This window comes from Ptychodera flava, chromosome 9 (assembly GCF_041260155.1).
Source record: "Ptychodera flava strain L36383 chromosome 9, AS_Pfla_20210202, whole genome shotgun sequence".
Taxonomy (NCBI): Eukaryota; Metazoa; Hemichordata; class Enteropneusta; family Ptychoderidae; genus Ptychodera; species Ptychodera flava.
Window position 1 is genome coordinate 4,970,763 of NC_091936.1, and position 14,050 is coordinate 4,984,812.

At 37.8% G+C, this 14,050-nt stretch overlaps 1 protein-coding gene across 1 annotated transcript; it reads left to right on the forward strand.

Moving 5' to 3' along the window:
* Positions 1 to 223: 223 nt before the first annotated feature.
* On the forward strand, positions 224 to 14,050 carry LOC139139826 (uncharacterized). The gene is made up of 9 exons (XM_070708763.1): positions 224 to 601; positions 4,865 to 4,939; positions 6,566 to 8,456; positions 9,226 to 9,559; positions 10,008 to 10,190; positions 10,670 to 11,031; positions 11,365 to 11,872; positions 12,176 to 12,230; positions 12,453 to 14,050. The coding sequence occupies exons 1-9, from the start codon at positions 283 to 285 to the stop codon at positions 12,716 to 12,718; spliced, it is 3,993 nt and encodes a 1,330-aa protein (XP_070564864.1). The 5' UTR covers positions 224 to 282; the 3' UTR covers positions 12,719 to 14,050.

Genomic DNA, 14,050 nt, shown 5'->3' on the forward strand with positions numbered 1-14,050 from the left:
CTGGGACAATGTGACCAATGATCTGCTCAAAGTATGGCGTTTGAAGTTTTGTAAAGCTTTGTTGAAGTGAATACCTCTCCTGCAACCCCGACTTGTGTCCTCAAATCTTTTTACCTTGTCAAATGATCGAAACCGCCGGAGGGCGTGAATGCTACAGATCATTTGCATTCCACCTGTTGTGTGTTGAACTCGGCTAGGTACTTAACACGCATGTATAAGCACAGCAACCGCAGTCACTGCGATAGAGTTAACACCGTTTAAACGGAACTTAATCGCCGCAAAATGTCTGGACCGGACGCAAAGCAATTTGACGAGGACTACCGCAAGAAGGATAATCTCAGCTGCAAAGCTAAACTGTCCAGAGCGGGGAAAGAGCTGCCTAAGATAACAGACAGAATCTTGAAGAGTTCCTTCAAAGAATTCGAAGAAAAGGGGTTTTTGGATGACCTTCAACAGTTAGTCAAGGAGTCTACGAACGAAATCGCCGCCGCCGAAGCCATATGCAATGCACTCAGTCAGGAAATTCAGACATTTTCTATCTCTGTTATGCGAAGTGTGGAAGTGTTCCGAGAAAAACGGCAAGAGTTGATGACACAGATCGGTAAGAAACTTATTAAATATGCTGATTCACATATCAGTCCCCTGTCTGTTGTTGCCATGGTGATGTAAACTAACGGTGGGGTTGACAGGGGCATTTAAGATCAGATAAGTTCGGATTACGTCATGGCATCTTTAAAACTTTGATAAATGTCAGCTTTGGAAGCATGTCTTACATACGTCTTTCCGTGCAAAAAGTCTTCTATTTTTCGTTTGTTTATTTACTATTCTTTGCTTGGCGTACGATGGACCTTGATCCAAGGCTTCGTGACGATTGAGTCGACTCCTCTACATTATCAGACAAACAGACAGCGATGACATGGCAGATAGTAAAATGCAAGACTCGAAATTTGTGAACAAAGGGCGAGGTTTACCTTTACTCTCTCACATAAAAAGCACTGGTTTTAGGGGATTGGTATGCGTTGACCTGAATAACCTGTCGTCGACGATGATTATTATGGTAGGATCATATGCATCGCAGAGTTGTACAATGTCCCTATTACTATAAGATTCATGACACAATGCACGGATTGAGGTACCTCCTTAAAGTTTATGGCAATTCCCGGCATCGTTTCTTCTTTTTCTGTCGTGTATATCACAATGGATGCAAATTTCACTATGCCCTCTCACATACATCCTGACATTTAAACTGCTGGCAGCTAACCTTTTGTATGCACTTTTCTTGTAAAAATGTCGACAATGAAAACGAGCAGAACACACTAGTAATGGGACATCTGGCAATTCCAGTTGTCAAGCAGATGCAGCGTTGTTTTGGATGACAATACCCTCATCATCTTGCATTATTCTCTTAAAGCCAAGAAGATTTACCAAGGTGTTTCTGTGAATCTGCTCGAACAAAGTGAATCCATACAACCAAATTGATGAGTAATATACTCAATACGGCATTGGATACGATAGTGTTTCATTTTATATGTATCATTGACAATCAATGGTGACATCTCGTTGTCTGGGAATTAGCAAAGTTTTAAAATGATGATTGTAATTGCACCGCCCTAACGGTGAAATGTTTCACTTCTATAATTGGTACGTGTAAGATACTGCCATCGATTTTTCCGAAAAATAATAATAAATTGATCAACTCCAAAAAATAGCCCATTCGTCTACCTAATAGTGGCGTTATGAGGTCGCAGGTCACACTAAGCCAACGAGGGCAACCATTTCACAGGTGACTGCCCGTAATAAGATGACAATCAAGACAATTGTTATTCTGTATAGGACAGCTGACGTGATGAAATTTTAAATCACGCAAAGTGATGGCCGTGCATTAAGTTTCTGGGTCCCAGGTAATCGGAGAGGTATGTCCCTGAGCTATATTTACTCGATATTTTTAGAATTGCTTCGAAGTTTAAAAAGTTCAACCATTATTATCCCCTTACAGCTTGAGCAGCGTTTATTTTTACAATATGGTATCCTAAGTTGAGTTTTACATATTCAACTCTTTACACAAGGGAATATATTCTATCAAGCCTAAGCTTATCAATTTTTTTTATCACTTCGTCGTTCCTTTCAACGTCATTGTTTTTAGACGTATGCTCGTCCCTTTTTTCTGATACATAAGTTGTTTAACTGGGAACAGAAAATCAATTTGATACAAACCACATTTATTGATTTGTTCTTTACATACATTATCCATTCTTACATTTTGCCATGGCAACAGAAATGTTGATTCATGATGGATCATGTGTTCTCATAGGTCACTGTTAAGTTTCGAAACAATCCTATTCAATTTCCTAAAAAAATTAATGATTAATAATTTTCGGTAACAGACAGGTATTGAGTCCTGATCGTTTTAATTATCGAGAAATGTCTGCACAAACGACACTTATTTAAGGAAGATGATATTATCAAGAAACGTAGCCTATCGGTTATTCCCAAATATGAATTGTCTCCATGTAAATTGATCATACTCTACATTGTTAAGTCTTCTCATCGACCCTCGTTTTTCTCGAGGGTCTATGGATTTCTCCAGATATCAGTATTGAAGGTTCTAATAGTCTCCAAGGTTGATTATTTTTTAGGATTAATAAAATAACATTTAATGTCACGTTTTTCTAGATCCGTAAAAAAATTATTCCTAAAATGGAAAAGTTGTGAATTCAATCTAAAACTTATTTTTCATTTTAAATGTTTCATGATTTTGAAACTGACACTGACTCATCTCGAGAGGCGATTGCGTCTTCAGACTCATTTTCTTGTGACATGACCGGTGTCTCTTTTTCTATAAACGTGTTAAAATAATCCGCTGAACATTTAAGGCACCATTGGCTTTAAAGATGATTCCAAGGGTCCTTGGTAAAGTTTTGAGAACTTAAGCACTCAGAGAAAAGCGAGAATCTCGAGCAGAAAAATGCAGTTGTGCATACAGTAGTATAAAATAAATTCCTGTGTTTGTTTCGAGAAAGTTATCGTTCTAGAGGGGAACTGCTCTAGGTTTGTACAAACTTTACAACATTTAACCACTATTATTAAAAAAGAATAACTGATTTTCTGGAATGTGGGTTTTCTACTTCATCCTCAACTGGATAGACTAAGTCAATATACCATTTACTGGATAGCATTTTTGGACAGACTAAGTCAATATAGCATTTACTAGATAGACTAAGTCAATATAGCATTTACTGGATAGACTAAGTCAATATAGCATTTACTGGATAGACTAAGTCAACATAGCATTTACTGGATAGACTATAGAAGTCAATATAGCATTTACTGGATAGACTAAGTCAATATACAATTTACTGGATAGACTACGTCAACATACAATTTACTGGATAGACTAAGTCAATATAGCATTTACTGGATAGACTAAGTCAATATAGCATTTACTGGATAGACTAAGTTAATGTATCATTTACTGGATAGACTAAGTCAATTTACCATTTACTGGATAGATTTTGTCTTTCAATTTGAGGGAAGGGTCAAGCTACAATAAGATTCCACACTGCGCCAAAAGACCATTATATATTTTCACAATACACGAGAACATAAATGGCGCACTTCTTCAGTAACTTGACAAGCTCAAACACATTAATCTTCATTGGGTATAGCGCAAAGACAATCACGATTTGCGTCGCCTTGTGAGCAATGTTACCCATAGCAGGGTACGTCCGTAAGTCCAATTTGACAAGTTTCGAACATGCTTGGCGTGCAGTGTCTGGAAAATTTGAAAGGTAATCGATAGAGAATTCTATTTATGATAATTTTGAATTTACCCAGTGTTGAGGACAACAAGTAATGGCAACAAAGCAGGATACGTAGTCGGCAGTAATAGGCAGTTAATCTCAATTTGATTTTGAAATGTAGCAAATCGGTGAACGTGTCTAAACTTCATTTGTTATCTCATTGGGACGAATCGATAATTAATTAACCAAGTTTGTAAAGAGACGAATCCAAATAACGCTATCAGACACTATTCTTGTTCAGTGAACTGTAACCTTGTTTTTCCCTGTAGAAACCCAATTTGCAAAGTAACAGTCCCTTTGGCGAAAATCGATATACTTTTCCCTCTCTCAACTTTGTGTAGCCTGGGGATTAAGGAGAAACGTTTCACTTGCACTTAAGGTTTAACCAAAGCTACCTTATATATATATATATATATATATATATATATCATATATATATATATATATATATATATATATATATATATATATATATATATATATATATATATATATATCCTATATATATATCCTATATATATCATATATATATATATATATATATATATATATATATATATATATATATATATATATATATATATATATATCGCCTTATGCGTCACAAAATCGTCGACAATGTCAGTCGTAGGCTGCACACTATCGTCAATCAAATCTTCATCGGACGAGTGTCTTCGCCTTTTCAATTGGCTTTTGAAATTTGTAAACCTGGCATGAACCAAGACTCTGTGTCACAGGCGCTCCTTAGCTGGTTAGTCTGCTAAGTAGATCGATACAGTGGCGGGCATATCGACTACGGGATCGATAAATCGAGCCGAAAATCGATCTACTTAGCAGACTAACCAGCTAAGGAGCGCCTGTGCTCTGTGTACATGATGCCACAGCATTAACTCAGCGCACTTGCTCTACGAATCCAATCATTATGATCATTTTCTGGAAGGATGCACTTGAATATCCTAGACAACTTGCACTATCGCGGTAACAAGTCAGAAAAAATGTGCGCATGTCATAAATTACTGACCCACTTTCTGTTCGCCTAAATCAATTCTGTTTTTACTTTCCAGAAGAGAAAGAGAAAAAGCAAAAACAAGACGACGAAACGAGAGGAGATTCGACCACAAAGACTCGTAAAAGAAAAGGTGAGCTGTACGGTAGACTTTGGAAAACGTTTTTTGTTCTTTGAAAAAATATATTGGGGAACATACGTCACTGCGCCCTCAATGAGCATACCTCGCTAACGTTAAGGGACTGTTCAGTTTCTTCGCCCGGGGGGCGGTTGATTCATGGGGGGTCACCCTGTTTTTGACTTTTGAGATAGGGGGTCACCATATTTTTGAAATGCCCAATAGGGGGTGGGGTCAGTGTGTTTTTGAATTTAGACACAGTCTCATCATTGCCTAAAATGCATCGTGCCAGCCTCAAATTTCATCATTCAGTTGCATTTTTCGGCGCGCTCTTCTGGCGCGTAACTTTAATAATCAGACATATTTTTCAGCACGCCCAACTTTAACATATCAGGCATACATATATCAGAGATATCTGTATGTTCAACATGCTCTTTGAGGGCATTACTTTATATATATCAGACATTTTTCAGCTCGCCCTTTCTGTGCATGACTTTAATGTACAAGACATATATATCAGAGATATCAGGATGTTTCATATTTTTCTCCGCGCCCTTCGGGTGCCATACTTTAATAAATCAGAGATATATGCCAGAGATATCTTGATGTTTGCTAAGTGAAAGTGTACCGTTATGAAATCTGCATTTCATATGATAAGCAAGACAAATTCCTGATCTTTTCTGTTCTCTCTATGAGAATTCAGTATGAGAAAGCAACATGCACAAATACTTCACAATATATATTTGATACAGTGACTTATTTTAGAGATAGAAAAATGACAAGATATCTTTCGTTCTCATTGATGCAACTGTTTTCCTTTGTGTCACAGGTTTTCTGTAGAATGATGCTTTTTTATGACCAAAATAACAGTTAAAAACGGCAGTTTTTGTCATTATTAGCTGTGCTTTTATGGTTTCAATGTTACAAGAAAAGGTCATCTCAGACACTGCACACATCAGATTTGGCTAAAATGCCTCTCTATGGCTCCTCAGGAGATTTAATTGGATGACTGGCAAATCTTAACACCCATCAAAATTTTTGAAGTACTGCTTTTTCCTCTTCGATATTAATAATTGACATCCATTTCTGTACAACAGTCCAGGACGTCTGGTTAAGCACAGAAAGTGTGAAATACATTCACAGCTCATTCAAAATGTACTGTATTCAAACTTTAAGATTGACACGTTGAAATTCCTACCTTACAACTGACATGTCAACAATTTCTTTAAAACACAGAATGACTGTTAAAATATAAATCCATCCCCCCCCGGCCGAAGAAACTGACCAGTCCCTAACATCGACATGGTACAATCACTGTATAAAGAAGTGATTTCTGTTAGCCTATGTAAAAACGTCAACTTTGTCAAACATCTCACCAAAATCATTGAACCAATGCAAAATATGCTTGTCAACATAGTAATATCTAATATCACAGTTTGGCTGTCCCTACAATTTCAATGCTCACTAATATAACGCATATAGGAAAATAATTGCTCTATCCAATAATTGATCTGTTTTTAAATGTTTCTATATACAAAGACTTTGCACCGGAGCTGATATTCTACTTATTATGATGTATGCCTTGAGAGTTTTTTTCTGTCGAATAAAAATGTAACTATTCTAATTTTACTGACTGTGCAGGTATTGGTCTTGAAGATCTCTACCTGCAATTGAATAAAGTCCAGATGGCCCTTGAAGGAGTAGATCGAAAGGATCAGGACAGTGAAGATCACAGGAGGGTGAATATGATCTTGGAAAATGCCAAAGAAGCAGACAGAGAAAAAAAGAAAAATCAAATCGAGACAAAAGTCAAGTCAAAGGTCAAAGCCATTGAAAAGGTGGTTGCAAATCTACAGAAAGATTACCAGCGTGCTGAAAACGCGGCCGATGAGTGTAAACGACTGTGTGAAAAAATCAAACCAGATACGCCTGAAAATCAACGAATGGTAGAAGAATTGACGGTAAAAATCAGAGAAACGGAAGACATCAAAGCTAGAGTAGAAGAAGTTACAAAGATGTTGGAAGAGGTGGGGGACGAGCTGAAATCGCAGACAATTAGTGGTGATGAATCGTCGGCTGAAAATGTTGATGGCACACTTACAAGACTTGAGGAAAGAAAACAGGAAGCCACTGTGGTGAGCGACAGACTTAAGATGTTAATGGAGACGAATGAAGATATGGTTGCCATGGGGAAAGAGTACATAGAAAATGCCACACAGATAGAAGATGTCGATGCAATTTTGGTGGAAACCACAAAATTAGTTGAGGACTCAAATTCAGACTTTACTCGAATGTCAGAAGAAGTCGCCAGATTTCAAGAGGAATTCAAACAGATGGTGAAGGGCAATCTGAGTGAATTGAGGGCAGCAAGGTCACTAAATGGTCAAACACCGGAAGAATATGCAATTGACATTGGTAAACAGGTGGATGTCAAGAAAGACAAGTGCAAGATCTGTCTTGACGAAATCAAGGAACTTTCGAAGAAAGTAGAAGAAAGTTCTTCACAGCTGAAAATCGTCACTAAAGAGCCAAATTCCAAAGACAAAATTCCGAAAATAGCGAATAGAATCAAACGACAAAACAAAGAGATGGGGAAGGCAAGGGAAAACTTCGGTAAACAAGTGGAGGAAATAAACAATCTTGTCCAGGACTCCACAAGTGATGTCCAGCGAAAATGCACGATTGGAAAGGGGGCGCTGTCTATTGACAAACTGAAAAAAGACGTCAAGGCCGTCGAGACCAGCACGGATCAATTGAAACAAATCGCGGAAAGGATGGACAACTTCTTTGAAGACATCAAATACGATGAAGAAAACTCTAAAGAAATGATTGACGAGTATCGCATCGCTGCAAAGGAAGTACAAACCGCCATAGAGGGCGCTCTGGAGCAGATCAGTCAATCAGAAGAAGTTATCAGGAATTTCACGTCTCTTCTTCAAACTGATGAAGTCGAGGATGAGGAATTCGTCGAACAGATGGAGGTTGTCAAGAAAACGGGCGACGACATTGCAGACATGTCGAAAATGATAGACACGGAAAAGGTAAAACGACGTCGGTGGACCAATGAAGCTGAAACTCGATTCAAGAGCCAACGAAGGAGCAAGATCAACGACAGCATAACGGAATTTTTGAAACGCGTCGAAACAAGTATGGATGAGTATAGCAGAGTCGAAGAAGAAACCACAACTGCAGTTGAAAGAGCAGAAACTGCCGCCAAAAACTGCTGTCGCGACACGAACGAAGCACGAAAGGCTATTCAACATGTTACTGAAAACACCGACCGCGTCAAGAAATCTCTCCAAACAGGCAAAACAAACTATGACAAAACCCAAGCCCTGACAGCAAAATTACAGGCTGAAGCTAAAAAGGACGAACCTTCCATCGACGAAATCAGTGAAGTCAAAGAAACTATCGACAAGAATGTTGAACATCTTACTAAGACTGCTGAAACTGTGAAGGGTGCTGTGGGCAAATTGAACGCCAGCGTAGAAGAAATGGAACTGAAAAATCCAACAAACTGGGACATTTTCAAGTAAGTCGTGTGATTTTGGAAGAAAAAAGTTTTCAAATAAGGGCATGCAGAAAGGAGAAATAAAATTTTACCAAGTTTTGTACACTTTCCGTTCTTATGCAAAATCGTTCAGAAGCATCATCACCTGTTTCATTCAATGAAAATCTTTGAATAAATTGAAATGAAAAGTTAAAACTTCAAAAAGCTAAGGTAATATGCGCCTTGAAAGTGAAGGACTTTGCTCAAACTTTCCTCAATGAAACTTTCGACCATTGTTTTACTAGAGCAAGAATAAAAATCAGGGGTCACCATGCAAAATTTGGTACAAGCGAGACAACTTATTTAAAATTTTGAGATATTTGGAATTGAAAATGACTGCAATGGCAGTGTTAAATCTAAGGGAGGGGAATAAAACATTTTAAAAACTAAGACGGTGAAAACTTTTCTTCCACAAAGAGCTTTAAAATAAGCCCAACACAAGTGGTAGATCAGAAGAGAATTGATAAAATTTGAAAGCCCGAATTTCTGTCCCCGAGGCGCGTTCTACCGTAATTTAGGCTTTCTTGTTTTCCTCGATGAGCACAGTAACCTAACTAATCATCGAGCGTTGTTAACAAACGCGTTCACTTGGAGAAGTTGATGCCATGGCCTTTGTAGGACGATGCAAAGACCTGGACACTGGAATGCATTGATCTATCGGAGACATGAAATCAAGCACACTTAACAAACAAAGGTCTCCTAATGTTAAAAAGTACGACAGTATCATTTGACGTTTGACTTACACTTACAGGTTTTACCATGGAGGTGAAGAAGTCGATGATGAATTGCTGTGTGTCATCAGATCACCACCAGGAATCTTGGATGACGTATCCATCCAATGCAACATAGCAGATGACTTACTGCACAGCGCCCTCGGACCTCATGATCGTGTCTTTAGTCCCGTCATCAAAATCGAACCACAAGACAAACTTTTCGCCAAGTTCGTTCTTGTTGGCATACCATACTCAAAATACGACCCACAGCGTAAACGAGACCGCAGCATCATGGTGAAAAATACAGTGGATGGTTCCAAATGGCATGTAGCTCATACAAACTCAACAGACAGATCCATCAATCAATTTAAGGTATAACTAAGAAACTTGAAGATACTGTGTAGAATCTACTTGCTACTATATCTATAGATTCAGAATTTTTGTCATTGAACTGATCTGTCTTTTTTTGCTCTGAGGAAAAATGAAACTGAAAGTCAGCCCGTCGAACAATAAATAACATAAATTCTTATGAAACAAATTCAAAAATAAAGGCCAAGAGACTCAAATGCTTTTGGGGCAATCCCTTAGAGACTACTCTCCTTCTTTTCTAGTTTTGAATTGGCACCTTGATAAACAAAATAGTATTTTTCTTTTCGTCAATACCGTGAATATGCTAAAGTAAATGTTCTATCAATCAAATTGACTACAATGCCCGGTCTCTTTTGCTGACCTCAAAACCTTTTAGAATCTGCAAATCGATACGTTTACCTTAAATCGCCTACATAAAGTGTCATTCCGTTTACCATTTTGGCAATTCCAGGGTTTAGTGTTTGCAGAACTTGCAACCAAACAGCTATCAACGTACGTAGTGATATCACGAGTGGTCGAAGACAATGCCACGATCGACAAGAAGGGGGAAACGATAACGTCATCAGTTGAACAAAGAGTTTGTCTGGAGTATCTTAGTGGAACCATGAAATCTGCCGTTGACGTTGCATTGAAGGTACATCATCATAATCGGACTATTTTTATCTGCCAGAAACTTACAAAATTGCTGCTTTCTTGTTATTTTACAAGCCTTTTTCAAGTATCTTAAAATTATATCATGAACCCACTTGGATCGTATGGGGGAGGAAATGCAACATATGAAATCCCGTAGATTTCTTTGCCCTCTGACTCGCCACAAAATTAAAATTATATTTGACAAGCTACAAAGCCTCTCTTTCCCCAAGACGACCATTTGACACAGGGATGGCGGCCATTTTGAATTTTAAGTGTTGGGAATTTTTGGCAATTGTTTTAGTACCAAATTTTGCACTATGAAACAAAACGTTATTCTTGATTTTGAAGGAGAATATTTTCTTCCTTACGGAAAGTTTTAGCAAAAGTTTTAAGTCTTTCAATTTCGAGGTGAGTACTTTCAATGTTCCTCAATCCATGGAAATCCTTGTCTCTAACAAGTTCGTAACATCCAAATTCCAGGTGCAACTTGTTGAACAAGCAAGTTTCAATCAGTTAAAAGAACGACACAGAGTACAAGTAGCCGACCTTGAATCAAGCAGTCCCATCATTAACGTTACCTACTCGCCTATACCTACTTTGGGGAAACCAGTGACAATGGCAGTTCCACTACCAAACGCTTCAAAAGCGCCTCCTATGCCGAACACCTTGCCTGTTCCAGGTCATGGCAAGCGACAATCCGAGGACCAGGGCCAAGGCGGAGCCATTCATGTCATGGTTAAGAACACTGAAGAAAAGTGGCAAGAACTGGCGCTAAAAGATGACGACATTATCATCAATAAAAATGATGTAGTGACGTTTGATGTGACTCAGCCATATCCAAAGTGAGTGTACATACATACATACATACATACATACATACATACATACATACATACATACATACATACATACAGAGGCGCATTTGCTGTCTTTTCATTTTTACATCATTATTGGTTGTACATACCTCATACCCGGTACTTTCTTGTCCTATACTTGCCTTCTCTAGTTTTACCCGATGATGTCCCGTTGACGTGTCTTCTATGGGGAGCAAGTAAATAAAATCGCAAATTCTCTTGTAGAAGCATAAAACCCAAGCAGGGATATTCTGTGTACTTGATGCAGAGTGTTTCTATAAATTGATTGACAAAGCTGAATGTTCTTGCTTCCTTGTAAAGATTGCTGGTGTTAAAATCGTCAGGGAACGAGCGTTCTTCAAAAACAGAGATGGCGAGGGAAGTCGAAGAATGGACTGAAACAGTCTCTGTCGTCAATTTTGTCTTTCACCACCACGACGAAGACAGAACCAACGTCATTGCTCAAATCGTGCCACAAAATGGTTGCCAGCAGCTGGTAGACGACCTATCAAAATCGGGTTACAATGGACCACCTGAGCCGAGTAACGAATTCGAACTCAGAGAAGAACAAGAAGTTTCGATTAGGTTCAAAAACAACGGTAATGTCGAGTTTTGCGAAGGAGTTGAGAAACGACTAAAGTTTTACCGAGGACGTTCAAACAAAGTTCAGTTTTGGATCAAGGAAAAGGATCCGTATCGCAACAAGGGAGACTTCAATAAAGGCGTGGTAGAGATACATGCCAAGGCAGTTCGACAAGCGACGAAATACGATACAACGATTGAAGAGAAGTTTGAATTGCAAGAGTCTCTTCCTGTTATGATTCCAAAGGTAAGTGTCAATAGAAATATTGAAATACATACCTTTTGTGTTTTGATAACTCCTTAGTCAACTAGCACCGATCCTATTTACATACATACATACATACATACACACACACATACATACATACATACATACATACATACGTGTGTGTGTGTGTGTGTGTGTGTGTGTGTGTGTGTGAATGGATAAGTGGGATCGGTACTAGTACAACCCATATTTATTTAACATCTTATTCATTTATAACAAAATTAATATTCATGTTCTATGTTTCTACAGTTTTTCTGACCAACTTTTTCATTCAAATTCCAGAAAGAAATAAAGCACATGACTCGAGAGAGGACGTTCTGCGAGACAGATTACAAAGGTAAACGAGGTTTTGCAATCATTTATCCTCGATACGAAGTGAATTCTCAAATTACAATGCAACTACTTATGAATGAAAACATATAGTCTTTTCAATGGATTCATCTATTCCATTGCATTAAACATGGTGTACCCGCCAGCAAGAAGAAAAGTGATCATGAATGTCCTTGAACTTAAACTGGTTCATGACAGCTTAAACCTCTTTCTCACCATCATTCATCAGGTACACTCAGCGATGCAGGACTACGGGACCTTGCACAGCATATTGGACTCGAATTCAGGAAGCTTGCGTCTCACCTCGGAATCAAGCACGCCCGCATGCAACGAATAATGAAAGATCACGCCGGCAATACAGAAGATCAAATATTTGAGATGCTTGTCACTTGGAGACAGAGCCAACCAAGATCTGCTGACAAGCTAAAACTCCTGAAGAAGGCCTTAACGAAAGCTGAACGGGTCGATTTGGCTGAAAAAATTGAAAGTTCGTAATATTTAATGATGGCATGCTACGGCCTGTAATATAAATTAATGTCTTTCAATATTATTCAAATTTTGCTTGTTTTCCGTGTGGCTTGTTTACTTACCTTGTGTGCTGAAACATTACTGTTATTGTTTGATCTCACATTTGTGATATAAGAAAATAGAAATTATCGAATTCCATTGTCACAGAGATGAACTTATGTAAACATTATTAAGTAGATGTGTACTGCAGATAGGAGTAAAAGATGCAATATTTTTAATACTCACACAGTGGAGCAGTGTAGACAGATATTCCGTTTTTAAAACAAAAATTCAATTTCAAGTATCGGTCAAGTTGAGGGGCGTGGCTTCTCGAATTAAAAGAATCGTACTGTGGCCTCTGATTTTTTCTTGATAATCTTAGCAGGTTTATTTTTCTCGGACTAAGATCAAACATGAGTAAAAGTTTTACACTTTCGTATATCTGATGTATCTTGACATAGTGTAATTTGATGGTTTAAGGAAAGTATCACAAAAAAGGCAAACTTTGAATATCATTGAGTCACACACAAACACATGAAGGACTGTTTACAGGTAGATTCATCAATGCCATCGACGACGCCTTATATACCATTTGTATCGTTTACAGTATAAGATGCAGATGACTCGTCCACGAGACTTATTTTCGAAATTGAATAGAATATATCAAATGTCTCTTTAATAAATATCTTTTGTATTCTATTCTTCCATGTTTCTTCCATTCAAATGTTTTCTCTTCGATAAGTTTGTCATAATCTTCCAAATTAGCGCAAAAGTAAATATTTCTTTGGACGCAATCAATCCCGTCGCAATTCCTCTCGATTTGGACTATAACAATACTGACGTCACGAAATACCAACACGGAATCAACTCGTTTACACATTGAACATTTTACCCAGTAACGTATCCTTCTCATGGAGATAACCCCGATTAAATGATGAGACGACTTCTACAAAATAAATCATTTAGCAATTGTAATATATCAACAACATAATTATGACAGAACCTTGGGAAGTTAACTTTTGAAAAACTGTATTTGTCAAGAGCAGAGAAAAAAAATATTACCGCGTCGTTTCTTTGGTTCGTCTTGAATAAAGTGTAAGGATACCTTTTGTTTTTAGTTTTGTTATTGTTGTTCGTTTATGTTTAATTTTTTGCTGTAATAATGAATATTGTTTTTGTTGTGAGTGCATGTCAATTAATATAATAACCATAGAGCCCTCGATCTCCGATGATGATGATGATGATGATGATGATGATGATGATGATGATGATTAAATATTTAAAAAGTGAAGAAAATAAAAAATATTTGGACTCAGTAAA